Here is a 14,549-nt window from a genome sequence, read left to right as displayed (position 1 = left end):
CGCATTTATTATTTTAGAAGTATTTAACTTAAATATAAATGAAATAGTTACTTTATTTCAGATTTCTATACAAGATCAATGTTTGGAAACTTCAAGACTATTGAAGTACTGATATCTGCATTAGTTGGGAATGGACAATATTAGGACAGGCATAAAAGCTAAACCAAATGCCTTCCAGACCCCCACCTTGGATGGATTTTTATCGTATAATATCCAAGAATATGTTTAATCTTCTCAACGTGTCTTCTGTTGTGCAGTCAACATTAGCAGAATATGCTGCAGCAAAATACTGCAGTAACTGAAAATGCGACCCAAAAGTATTTTGGAAATCAGGCAGCATATGTCGAGGGGAAAACAGATTTGTCATTTCAATTTGTTGACCAATTAGGGGGAGTAAAAAGTGTGCTTTACGGTGCAATGCATGGAGTGAGAGATGGGGGAAAAATAAGCCAAGTTTTGTAATTGAGTAGAAGATTGATGGAAAAGATGATATTACAAAATACAGAAGCTGGTGAAGGGATAAGGAGTGAAGCAAAGGTTCTTTTGGAGGTGCCGTGAATAATCAAACCAGAATCATCCTCTGAGTTTGACAATGGAAAATGCTGCAGGAAATCAATAAAATAATGATACATTGGAAGTGCTCATTTACTGAGACTGCTGTGAGTTAAGCTGCACACAGGCCTTATGCAACTTATGCACTCACACAATGGATCCCTTTGCATTGCAGAACATTCCTGTCATAGTCACAGAGTGATACCGTGTGGAAACAGGCCCTTCGGCCGAACTTGCCCACACCGGCCAATATGTCCCAGCTACACTAGTCCTAGTGTTTGGTCCATATCCTTCCAAACTTGTCCTAACTGTTTCTTAAATGTTGGGGTAGTCCCTGCCACAACTACCTCCTCTGGCAGCTTGTTCCATATACCCACCACCCTTTGTCTCTCACTATTTAACTTAATGGTTCACTTGCTTTAATTATAACCCATTTGCCAAATCTTTGCACATTATCTTAACCTATTTATTATTCATTTTTGGTTTCTGTGCGTCCTCTACACAATTTGCTTTCCTACCTGTCATCATTGGCAAATGTATCACATACATTCTGTGCCTTCATCCGATTCATTTATATAAATTGTAAAAAGGTGACCCCCTGTGCTACTTCATTTATTAATTTAGAACAAGATCTATTTAATCTGTTTCATTCAAGCCAGCTTATCAATGTGTTAACTTTTATTTTTCATGTTAAACTTTGATGCAGCTCATTATCAAATGTTTTTCGGAAATCTTAGTACTTCCTCTGATTTTCTCTATCTTCAGCATATTTTACTTAAAAGAACTCCACAAACCTTAGAAGGTGATTTTCCTTTCACAGAAACATATTGACTTTACTGGTCCCTTGAAGTTTTTTTATGCGTCTCACTATCGTGTGTTGATTAGCATTTAACATTTTTCCTTGGACAGATGTTAAACTAATTGGGCTGATTTGCTGTTATCTCTTCTCTTTAAATAAGGGATTATATCTTGGAATTTATTGACTTTCTGGTCCATTTACTTGTTTTCTCTTTTCAATTCTAGTATCTTTCCCATTCACTCTCTACTTGTTCTTCATTTCCCAAGAGTTTCTTTTCTGCATCATCTTCTGTGGAGAGCACACAGAGAATGTTTCATCCCTATTCCTATTCTTTCTCAGTTACCCTTTGAAGCCTCTTGCATCTGCTCCTGCTCCATGGAATATGAGAGACACAGTGTTAATTATAAGGCTATCTTGTAATTACCACAATGCATTCTAAGAGGCTTGCTTTATTTCACGGGAAATTTGATAAGGTGACAACAGATGGAATCACTTATCTTTGTTTTAGTTTACTTGGCATTCAATTTCATGTTGTTATTTTTTTTAATCAGATATTATTATTGATATCTCATCACAAGACGTTGGGGGGATGGGGTGGGGGTGGGGGGATGCTGAAACTAAAAAGGCTAAATTAAAGGTAATTAATAGGTATAAAAAAAACAGCTAAGAGATGGGAAGGAAATAGTAGTAATTAATAAAAAACTAAAATCAACATTTGTCAAGGTCAACAGTAATATTTTTTACCATTTTGTTAAGAGAGAAAAGGTTGATTTGGGCAGTTTCATGTTTTAACTGATACAAATACCCCAGAAATTGAAATTATGCATGTGGCAGACATATTCTATTTTTACTGCATTCTCGTCATCACAGTAGAAGGCAAAGATAATTCCAGAGGTCAGATGAAAACTGAGATTAAATCAAACAGAGGATCAAAATCTGAGATTTGAAAATTGCTAAAGGAGAAAATGAGAGTCCAGACTGTCAGATCTTGATCTCTGTTTTCCACCCAAACAAGGTAGTAAGTAGGTGTAGAAACTTCCAGTCATTTTCAAAAAATGAGTTGGTTTGGCTCCAACAGATTTGTGCTCTATTTCAGCTTCTTGTTATATTCATTAAGACTCAGTTGAGGAGTTAGATATACAGTAAACTACGGGGCAGACGTGTCTAGAACTAGAGGGTACAATAACAAGGTGAGGGAGGAGAAACTTAAAGGAGATTTGAGGGGCACGTTTTTTTGACAAACAAGTTGGTGAATATCTGAACGAGCAGCCAGAGGAGGTATTGGAGGCAGAAGACAAATACAATTACAACGTTTATCGGGAGCTTTGACTGATACTTGTACAGGAAAATTGTACAGGAAAAAGGGATACAAGCAAATGGGATTAGCTTGGGTGGACATCATGGACGAGGTGGACTCAATGAACCCTTTTCTGGGCCAGAATATGGTATGTTTTATGATGATACCAGGTTGACGAGCACTATTAGTTTATGGGAGGAGAAGGTTGCAACAACAGATGAAATATCTGCTGTAAGTGCACAGCAAGACTGCCAATGTTGTGATAGGGAAACGGCTTATGTTTCAGGGGGACTCAAGTTTGGAATGGAAAAAAAAGTAATCGGACACGAGTTGCGTGCACTATACGTGTTTATTCTCTCCAATACAGCTCCCTACTCCACCCCCAAGTCACGGGCGTGGCCCGGCCTTAAGTACCAACTCAGGTACCGACCCCGTGGCTAGCGCCTCCCACACCGAGACGCCGCCCTCTAGCGCCGATGGTTCGTTCTGCCCTTGGGTTGCCACCAGGTGTCACCACACATCCCACATTAGGGCCATTCTGATGAAAACCTAAGGATATTTGATCTGACCTGCTGAGTATTTCCAGTAGATTCTGTTTCTTTGATTTTAGATTTCCAGCATTTGCAATTGTTCTAATTTTTGTTTTGATTCCCACATTATATGACTGATTGGTCATCCTAATTCCCACATTATATGACTGATTGGTCATCCTAATTCCCACATTATATGACTGATTGGTCATCCTAATTCCCACATTATATGACTGATTGGTCATCCTAATTCCTGCATTGAATATTGGTTGTTGCAATTTACTTCACCAGTCCAACCACCTTTACTAAACTCACTTTTTAATCTTTTATTTTCCTTAATTTCTTCGTTGGTCAACATGCACGAGAAAGCTGTTCCTCTTCTGTAAAAGTTCTTAATCCCAGTTATTGTTTCTCCTTTTTTCCTCCCCTTTGGTTGACATGAAATTCTTACTGAAAGTTCAAATCTGTTTTTCACTCCATTTTAGAAGTTGTATTTTTCTACTGCCTGTGTTCCCTCAGCGGTCTTTTGGTTTTTGCTGAATCTCTTACAGTAATGCACTACCAAGGAATCTTCTTTCCCCAAACCAGGCCTCCAGCAACTGACACCTGCTCTAACCATTGACTGGCTGATTGAATCTGACTCTGGTGGCAATGGCAGAGGTCAATATCAAATCCGTTCATAAACATCCTTCCAGTACAAACATCTGGCTTTCAGCAGCACAAAGCAATGTTTATCCCCAAAGCAGTACAGTTGTAAAACATTTTATTCACTAGCTTTTACCAGTACTTTTTGATGTTTTTTCCATGGCTGTCATCTCACTGTTCTCGATCTCATTCTTCTCACTATACAATCAGAGTATTGTTCTTTCAATGAAGCAAGCTTCAGTTCTTTGCATCGGGTTGTTATATGATATCATTTTTATCAAATTGTACCCTTCAGCATTGTTCCATGGCATGTCAGAATAGAGTAAACCTGGATCAGCTACTATTTGACTTTTCAGGAATTCTGATAGTTCAGCAACTGGCTTCCCGGGTGGTGTTGGGATATGTCAGTCAACTAACCGTGGTCCTTTTCGACATACTGGATTCACTGGAAAATATTGTGCATAACATTAACAAAAAACTGCATTCAAAAGTAATTGTTATTAGAAGTAACATCCGAAGTCCCACTTTTGGTCTTGAAGAGTGTGCACTCACACAAGTACTAGCTAGATTTCAAGAGCATTAATGGCACATGAACAAATGTCCCATCTGGTCTGCAGGCAAAGGATTGTTTGCAAGACAATATAAAATATATCAACACCGTTTCTTATCAGCTCAGTGAAGATTGAAGAATGGGGTACATCAAAAACATTTCAAAGAATTCAACAAAAGGTAGATGTTGGAAATTTGATATTAAAACAGAAAATGCTATCAAATACTCTGCAGATCAGGCGGCATATGAGGAGAGAAATCAGAATTCAATGTCTCAACCTGAAACATTAACTCTGTTTCTCTTTTTATAGAGGCCTGACTTGCTCAGTGTTTTTGCCAATTTTGGGGTTTAATTTCAAATAATTATTTTGAACACTTTGCTCAGATCTCCGATTCTTTCCAGCTACAGAAAAGAATTTGAGCACTATTTTTAAGTTTCTCTTACTTTTGAGATTAGTGCTGCTTGATTTTGACTTTGAGCCCCTGAAAATTAATCGTGTACTCCATTGATAGATTTGAGCACCGATAATTATTTGAATCATTTATGAATAGTAGGCTGTGGATATTTGACTTCTGGAACAGTTGATTTGTTTAATGCAGCTCGTTAAACATAGAGAATTATTCTCTCCAGAGAATATTCTCTCCCATTCCTTTTTTCCAGAGATGCTGCCTGTCCCGCTGAGTAACTCCAGCTTTTTGTGTCTCGAGAATTAAATGTTTTTTTGACATCTAAACTTTAATGTTGTAAGAAATATGACAGATTTTACAGTTAAAAATGAAAGGAGTGGGTGAATTCTTTTTGCTTTATATAAACTAAGCTGAAACATTCTTGGGAATAATTAAATTTGTCCTAATGCGAATATTGGTATTAGTATAATTGTATATTTAGCAAGCTTTGGATTGTGCATGATAGAAATCTAAAATTGATTTAAGCTGCAGCTGAAATATACTTTTGACAGATAGGTTGAGGAGGGGTTTCAAAGGATATCAGAATGTCATCCGAAAAACTGCAGGTCCTGTAAAGGTTGTGTAACTCTGCCTTAGTGACACGGAGTTCTCAATACAGGATGGAATTCAGGTAACAGAGAGTGGAAAATTTCATATTGGCTCCGAAGGATTTCTTTCAATTCGTGATGTTGGATCAGGAGATGGAGGACAGTATGACTGCTTGGCCAGGAACAGCATTGATCACTCTGTCGCTAGCATGGTGTTGACTGTGGTTGGTAAGTCTATAAAATCTGATTTGTTGTTTATGTTTAATCATTGATATATGTTAAGGCCCACTTTCTTTTGAAGCCTGTTAAGCTTAGTTGTTTCCCATTTTAATTCAAATTGACTATACACACAAGGTTGCTAAATGCAATGGGTTAGAGTTTCTGCTTTGCCATGTTGGTTTTCCAAATGCAGATTGCACAGAAATGACCAAATCAACACAAAACATTGAGAAACCTGGAAAGAAAATTGTGCCCAATGTTCGACTAACTTTGTGAGAGAAGCATAGAAAAATAGATGCAGGAGTAGGACATTTGGCCCTTCGAGCCAGCACCGCTATTCAATATGTAGGAAAATAACTGCAGATGCTGGTACAAATCGAAGGTATCGCAAAATGCTGGAGTAACTCAGCAGGTCAGGCAGCATTTCAGGAGAGAAGGAATGGGTGACGTTTCGGGTCGAGAACCTTCACTCTGAAGAAGGGTCTCGACCCGAAACGTCACCCATTCCTTCTCTCTAGAGATGCTGCCTGACCTACTGAGTTATTCCAGCATTTTGTGATACCGCTATTCGATATGATCATGACTGACCATACAAAATCAGTACCCAATTCCTGCTTTTTTTCCCCATATCCCTTGATTCCTTTAGTCTGAAGAGCTAAATCTAACTCTCAATAGATGTCACTGTCCACAAAACTGACAAAAAGCTGACTGAATGAATTGCCGAAGTCCATTTTAAAGATCGTTCTTCAATTTTGAGCTTTTAACACAAGAAATTGGATAAGTCATTCATAGAGTCATAGAGTCCTACAGCACAGAAAGAGGCCCTTTGGCCCATCGTGTCCGCGCCGCCCGTTACCAAACACAGTCTAATTTTAATCCCATTTTCCCGCATTTGGACCGTAGCCCTGAATGTTGTAGCATTTCAAGTGCCCATCCAAATGCCTCTTAAACGTTGTGAGTGTTCCCGCCTCCACCACCACCCCAGGCAGTGAGTTCCAGATTCCAACCACCCTCTGGGTGAAAAAAATCTTTCTCACATCCCCCCGAAACCTCCCTCCCCTTACCCTGTATCTATGTCCCCTCGTTGTTGAACCTTCCACCAGTGGAAGAAGTTCCCCTCCATCTACCTTATCTATGCCCCTCATGATCTTGTACACCTCGATCATGTCCCCTCTCAGCCTTCTCTGCTCCAGGGAAAACAACCCCAGTCTGCTCAGTCTCTCCTCATAGCCGAGGCCCTTCATCCCTGGCAGCATCCTGGTGAATCTCCTCTGCACCCTCTCCAAAGCTATCACATCCTTTCTATAATGTGGTGACCAGAACTGTACACAATACTCCAGCTGTGGCCTCACCAGTGTTCTGTACAATTCCATCATTACCCCCCTACTTTTATATTCGATGCCCCGGCTACTGAAGGCCAGTATCCCATATGCCTTTTTGACCACCCTGTCCACCTGTCCTGCTGCCTTCAAGGACATGTGTACCTGTACTCCAAGGTCCCTCTGTACTCCTGTCTTCCCTAGGGTCCTTCCATTCATGGTGTACTCCCTCTCCAAGTTATTTCTGCCAAAGTGCATCACCTCGCACTTTTCAGGATTAAATTCTATCTGCCACTGCTCCGCCCATCTGACCATCTCATCTATATCTTCCTGCAGCTTGCAGATCCCTTCCTCGCTATTCACCACCCCCCCTAACTTTGTGTCATCTGCAAACTTGCTGATCATGCCCTGTACGTTAACATCCAGATCATTAATGTAGATTACAAACAGTAAGGGACCCAACACCGATCCCTGCGGCACCCCACTGGACACCGGCCTCCAGTCACAGAAGCAACCTTCTACCATCACCCTCTGCCTTCTGTCACTAAGCCAGTTTTTTATCCATTTTGCCAAGGTGCCCTGGATCCCATGGGCTCTTACCTTCTTGACTAGTCTCCTGTGTGGGACCTTGTCAAAAGCCTTACTGAAATCCATGTATACCACATCCACTGCACTACCCCCATCTACCTCCTTGGTCACCCCTTCAAAAAATTCAACCAAGTTAGTCAGACACGACCTTCCATTAACAAAGCCATGTTGACTATCCTTAATTAACCCTCGATCCTCCAAGTGAAGACTGATTCTGTCCCTCAGAATCTTTTCTAGCAGCTTCCCCACCACCGATGTCAGACTCACCGGTCTGTAGTTCCCAGGTTTATCCCTACTGCCCTTTTAAAATAATGGCACCACATTAGTTATCCTCCAGTCCTCCGGTACATCCCCTGTTGCAAGAGAGGCTCTGAAAATTTGTGCCAGAGCCCCCGCAATCTCCTCCCTTGCCTCTCTCAGCATCCTGGGATACATCTCGTCAGGGCCCGGAGACTTATCCACTTTTAAGCCTGCCCGAGCCTCTAGCACCGCCTCCCTGTCAATAGCAATATGCTCAAGAACATCACAACCCTCCTGCTCCATTTCTAAGTCCGCATCGCCCTCCTCCCTCGTAAAAACAGATGCAAAAAAATCATTTAAAACATCTCCTACATCCTCTGGCTCCACACACAGCTTTCCCTGATGGGCCCCACTTTTTCCCTCGTTATCCTCTTACCCTTGATACACTTATAGAACACTTTGAGATTTTCTTTTATTTTGCCCGCTAGTGCTATCTCATGGCCCCTTTTTGCTCTCCTAATTTCTTTTTTAAGAACCGCCCTACACCTTCTGTATTCCTCTAATGATGCCTGTGCCTTAAGTTCTTTATGCCTTCCAAAAGCCCCCCTTTTTTTTCGAATCAATCCTACTATATCGTTCGACATCCAAGGTTCTTTGGACTTGTTTGTCCCACCCTTAAACTTTAGGGGAACATGCTTCCTCTGTACTTTTTCAATTATTCCTTTGAATAACTCCCACTGTTCTGATGCGGTCCTCCCCACGAGAAGCTGATCCCAGTCCACCAGGGCCCACTTCTGCCTTATCAGATTAAAATCGGCCTTGCCCCAATTTAGAAATTTTCCCTCTGGTCCCTCTTTATCCTTTTCCATTACCACCTTAAATATCACTGAATTGTGATCACTGTCATCAAAGTGCTCTGCTACTGACACTTCAGCCACCTGTCCGGCCTCATTTCCCAAGATTGTCCAATACCGCCCCCTCCCTTGTTGGACTTTCAACATATTGGCTCAGAAAGCCCTCCTGGATGACCCTTAGGAACTCTGCACCCTCTGGGCCCTTGACACTTTGGCTATCCCAATCAATATTCGGGAAGTTGAAATCCCCTACTATTACTACCCTGTTGTTTTCACACATCCCTGAGATTTGCCTACAAATATGTTCTTCTATTTCCCTCTGACTGTTTGGGGGTCTGTAGTATACACCCAGTAAGGTGCATGCCCCTTTTCTATTTCTTAATTCCACCCAAATAGCCTCATTTGAGGAATCCGCTAATATGTCAACCCTTCTTACAGCAGAAATAGATTCTTTAATTAATACTGCAACACCCCCTCCCCTTTTTCCCTGCTCTCTGTCTCTCCTGAAGATTCTATATCCTGGAATATTGAGCTGACAGTCCTGCCCTTCCTTTAACCATGTTTCCATAATGGCAACAATGTCGTACTCCCATGTGTTCAGTAACTGTTCATGAAACTTAGAATCTTCTAATTTACTGAAAAAGAAAGGTTTTTGCACCATTAACTTGAGGAAATAGTCTTGTGTAGTCAGCACTATATAAATCAAGTAGAAGGGTCTGAAGAAGGGTCTCGACCCGAAACGTCACCCATTTCGTCTCTCCTGAGATGCTGCCTGTCCCACTGAGTTACTCCAGCATTTTGTGTCTACTATATAATCAAGCATGGTTATTTGATTGAAGAAAAAAGTATGTACTACTGTACAAGTCTTGGCTATTCTGTATTTTTAGTTTGATTATACAGCTGCTGACCATAAATTTGAACCACAAGCTTATTTTAGGAAATTAGCACTTTTTAAAATCTATTTTGCAGCTGAAATGCCTGTGGTGGGAACTCCGTCTGATTAGTCGAGATATTTTTTTGTTTAAAGACTTTATTCACTAAGTAACATGTAATTCCTGCAATTGTGTAGTCTCTTTTTGGCTTTACTACCTATTTTGCCATTTTCTGTATGCACGAGAACTAAAAATGTTCCAGATGAATCTGAAGGATATACTAAAAGCGCATCCTTATATTTGATTTTGTGAACATAAGATCAATAATGATATCAGCAAAGCAAAGCAGAAAGTTGAATGTTCAAGAATTATAAGAATAGCCTGCACAAAACCAGCAAATTACCTAAACAGTTGTTAAGATGAAAGCTGTGTATATTTTCAAAAAGTAAGAATGGTGACATATCGGTCCTAAAGTCAGACAAAAAATAAACTAAAATAGTGGTCCCCAGAATCTACTTTGTAAAGCTTGGAATTTGGTACCACAATGTTCTGAAGGTGGACATGGCAATTTGAATGCCCTCCTGCTTCTGAATAAGCCATTAATTTTGTATATCCTCCATCTTGAATGCTGTCATTTACCATGTGATGCCTGGAGTTTATCATCCACATAGACTTGATGTGGCTCCCCATCATCTTCCATCCCCTCAGATTGGCGTTTAATTCCTTGGCTGCTGGATGAGTAAACACCCCTGAGGGTGGTGGGTGTATGGAACAAGTTGCCAGTGGAGGGATTTGAGGCAGGGACTATCCCAACATTTAAGAAACAGTTGGACAGTTACTGTACATGGATAGGACAAGTTTGGAGGTATATGGACCAAACGTGGGCAGGTGGGACCAGTGTAGCTGGGATATTTTGGCCGTTGTGGGCAAGTTGGGCCGAAGAGCCTGTTTCCACGCTGTATAAACAGACTTTGTGATGAGTATCAAAGCTACATTGGCAGCATATTTCTTAGCAAACTAAATTAATATTCTCCCACACTTCAAAAATGTGATCATAAAATACTGATCTCTTTAAATAAAGGCAGAAATAATGTAATCAATGGGGGATTGAATTGGGAGCATATTCAATGAGGTGAGTTGTTCTCTCTGTGCTCTACTTTCCCACAATTCCCATCCTAAACGTGGAGGGGTTGCATTTGAACACTTTCCCACTCTACCTACAAAACTACTTCAATACCTTTTACAAGGAGCTTTGCAAGAGTATTTTAAATGGACTTCCATTGGTGTTTGGGTGGATATGAGTGGAGGGGAATGGGGAAATGTGGAATTCAGAATTGTGAATTGAACATACAATGCAGGGGAAAGGAGCAAGGAGACAAGGGGATGGGTGGGAGAAACGTGTCCAAAGAAGTGAAGACCTCAGCTGAGCACCTCCCATAACGTTTGCAAAAACTCTTGACATTTGCTGACCAACAACCCCCCCCCCAAAAAAAACACCAAAATATACTAAGGCAGGTCAATGGTATGAAGTTTTGTCTGGTATTTGGTTTAGGTTCATTGAATTATTCACCACAGATTATGAAATTTAAGCAGTATTTTTACTCGATTGAACAAAACTGCACACAATACTCCAAATGCTGCCTAACCAAAGTTCTAACCAAAGCTGCATCATGACTTCCTGACTCAATGCAGATGTCAATGAAGAAAAACATGTCACATGCCTTCTGTACCATTCCACTACTTGTGTTGCCACTCTCAGAGAGTTGTGGGCTTGCTCCCAAGATACCTCTACACATCAACACTGTTAAGGGGCTTGCCATTAATTAGATTTTTTTTCCCTTGCATTCGACCTCCCGAATTGCAGCACCTCATAGTTGCTCATATTAAACCCCTCCTGTCATGTCTTTGCCCATTTTTGTAGCTTAAATACTGTGCACCCTGCTGTCTACTCTTTGACAGCCTTCCGCACAGTCTGCGACTCCAACAAGTTGTTTTCTGTTGTAAAATCATCCTGAGTACAGGGAATGTGTATGTTAGGGCAAAAGAAATGATCACATTTTGGAGTGAATACATGAAAGCTTCCTCTAACATTGCCAGAACGTTCGTTGCTACAGTCACTACTAACTGTCTCATTATCTCACTAGTCCCTGACATTGTTCGAAGTGGCGATACCTTTGTGGAGTCCTCAATCAGGGAAGCTATTCAGAGTGTTGACAGCGCCATCAACTCCACCCGCAGTAATTTGTTTGGGAGGTAAAATAACATTTACTGATTTTTGTTTTACAAATATTACTGACAATATTCTTCAGCATTGTTGTTACATCTGGAATGATGCATTTTGACTGATATGGAGAAATTATTAAAACAATATTTCATATCCTCAGCATTTTCAGAACCATTCTTTCCTTCACTCCTCCTACCCCAAACTGGTTCTCAAACTAAATGATTGAAATCATGCCAAAAATTCACAGCAGTTATTATTTATTCTAAAAGCACATTAGCAAATTCCAAGACCATTTGTAGAAATGCTTGGAATAGTAGTTGGAGATTGTGTGGTCCTAAACAGTTGTTGGCTAGCAGACTTCCTTTGGAACAAGTACTTAACGTATCCAGAATTCCAGCCTTGCTCGTCAAATCATAGAACACACAAACAGGCCCTTTGGACCAACTCATCCATGCTGACTTAGATACCCCGACTAAGTTAGTCCCATTTGGCCCATATCCCTCTAAACCTATCCATGAACCTATTCAAGTGTCTTTTAAATGTTGTTATAGTACCTGCCTTGACTGCCTCTTCCAGCAGGTTCCGTATACTCATGCACCTCAGGTTCCTATTAAATCTCCTCTGTCATCTTAAACCTATGCCCTCTAATTCTTGATTCCCCTATATTGGGAAAAATACTGCTTTCACACTCACTATTCCCCTCATGATTTTATACACCTCCATAATATGACTCGGTCTGCTAGCTCAAAGGAATAAAGTCCAAGCCTCCCCAGTCTCTCCCCATAGCTTGGGCCCTCGAATCCTGGTCACTTGCTTGTAAATCTTCTTTACACTCTTTCCAGCTTGTTTCCTACAGCAGAGTGACCAAAACTGAATACAATACTCAGTGTGGCCTCAACAGTGTATTGTACAAATATAACATAACGTCCCAACTTCTCTACTTAATTGATTGACTGATGAAGACCAACATGAAAGGACAAAGAATTTGAAATGGTCCAAGTGCAGGGGTCTAGCTATGTGTATGAAATTGATTTTTGTGTTAAATGGGGTTTGTTTGTGAATAGGGGGTTAGTGGGACGTGCGAGGGTTGGAAATAGACCACTGATGTTCAGAAAAAAAAAGTATTGTTGAATGGATAATCTGGTTGAAGGTTGTACTGCAAGTGAATTATAAACACATACTCTATCAGCTGAGATCAAAAGAGGAAGCTTACTATGAGATGGGTCAATGTGTGGTCGTACATTATTTGTAATTTCCACTTTGTCTGACTGTTCGTCATGTTTTGTTAAAGATCTTTCAATTCAAAGTAAAGAGTGACACTGCTTTCTCATTACAGGTCAGGGTCGAGGTTCTTTTGTATTGAGAAGAGATAGTTGGAACTCTGGGATGGTGCAGTCAGTCAGGTTCTTTTGTAGCTACAGTCTGTTCAGTTGGTCCATTCTTTCTATTACAGAAGGCCAGGGTCATGGAGACATAAGGGAAAATAACTTTGTGAGAGCCAGTTGCAAGCAGGGCAGGAAACCCGATTAAAGCAGAATAGTCATGATGTAATGGGTGTTACAATCTTCCATGTCGTCTCCTTCTAAACTGCGTACCTTATTTTTTTATTCATTGTTTTATTCCACTGAAAACATTGTGTACTTTTTTTATTATTGAGGTTAGAGTTATGTGATTGCAGAGGCTCAGTTTTTTATTTTCAAAAGTACTAATTACTTCAGCATTTTGCTGCACTGGGCTAATATACATATTAGCATTAAACAATTAAAAAAAGATCTTGTCAATATGTGCGTTTACACTTATCTTGTTTTCTTATTTAACACTTTCCTTTATTTTCTTATCTTTCTAACCATGTTGGACGATATAGTTCAGGTATAGTATCGGTGGTATTAACATTTTATATAATGTGAGCTTCCCTGTATCAAATACTTTGCTGCAGTTTGTGTGGGTGCCGTACATCTATTAATCCTCTTTAGCATCAGTTATATCTTTTGATGTTTAGAAACTGCCATATAATGTGCTGCCATGACTTGCAATTGACACAGTTTCATGCAGTATGATTTGTTGGGACTAGGGCTGTTGGTGTGTGAATGTAGGCATTGTTACACACAACGTGAAGTTCTTTCTCTTAAAATATATCCATGTTTTAAAGATCATTCATCAGTATAATTGGAGCAGATGAGCAAGAATAGTTCTTGAATGTATTAGACCCAGTTGCATGAATGAGCAGGTATACCTTCAAGATTCACTTTGTTTTAAGAGAATTGATATCTGGTAAGCTGGATTTTTTTTAAAACAGGTGAGCAACTGGAGGAACTCAGCAGGTCCGAACTGCATTGTGGAGGGAACTGGGCACTCAATGTTTTATGCAGAGACCATTTATGTGGATTCCATCATGTTGATGGGTCTAGATGAATGGTTTTCACCCGCAACTTTGACTGTTTGTTTCCCTCCACCGATGCTGCCTGACCCGCTAGGATCCTCCTAGGATGCTCTCCTCCATTTGCTGCCGATTCCAGCACCTGCAATCTCTTGTCCCTCTGGCAAACTGGATTACATTTTACAAGCCCAGATTTATTACCACGTAAAATCAACAGATTGTTTTCTTTAAAAAGAAGCACTAATGAGTTTTTCTAAATCTGACATTCACCTAACAGCCGGCCTCAAACTCCAAACGAACTGTTTGCCTTGTTCCGCTATCCACGACTGCCGATTGTTTTTGATCTTGCACGAGCGGGGGAGGTTTTTGAACGGACCTTGCAACTCATTCAGGAGCATGTAAATCGCGGACTGATGGTCGACCTGAACGGAACAGGTCAGTAATGTTTACATTCCAGTTCTATGGTCTTCCTCACTTGCTTTTTGTTGA

At 40.4% G+C, this 14,549-nt stretch overlaps 1 protein-coding gene across 4 annotated transcripts in view; it reads left to right on the top strand.

Annotated features, from left to right (window-relative positions):
• The window catches only part of pxdn (peroxidasin), a 175,444-nt gene that overhangs the window by 130,568 nt on the left and 30,327 nt on the right, over positions 1–14,549 (top strand). For all 4 annotated transcript variants that reach the window (XR_013547263.1, XM_078399189.1, XM_078399190.1 and 1 more), the window contains 3 exons: positions 5,439–5,595; positions 11,604–11,712; positions 14,338–14,495. Coding sequence is in view for 3 of the 4 variants with exons in the window: in XM_078399189.1 (XP_078255315.1) it covers positions 5,439–5,595; positions 11,604–11,712; positions 14,338–14,495 (424 nt within the window). In the remaining variant the exon portion in view is untranslated. The remainder of the gene's footprint in view (positions 1–5,438; positions 5,596–11,603; positions 11,713–14,337; positions 14,496–14,549) is intronic.

The sequence above is a fragment of the Rhinoraja longicauda genome, chromosome 5 (assembly GCF_053455715.1).
Source record: "Rhinoraja longicauda isolate Sanriku21f chromosome 5, sRhiLon1.1, whole genome shotgun sequence".
Taxonomy (NCBI): Eukaryota; Metazoa; Chordata; class Chondrichthyes; order Rajiformes; family Arhynchobatidae; genus Rhinoraja; species Rhinoraja longicauda.
This window is presented reverse-complemented; position numbering and strand designations above follow the sequence as displayed.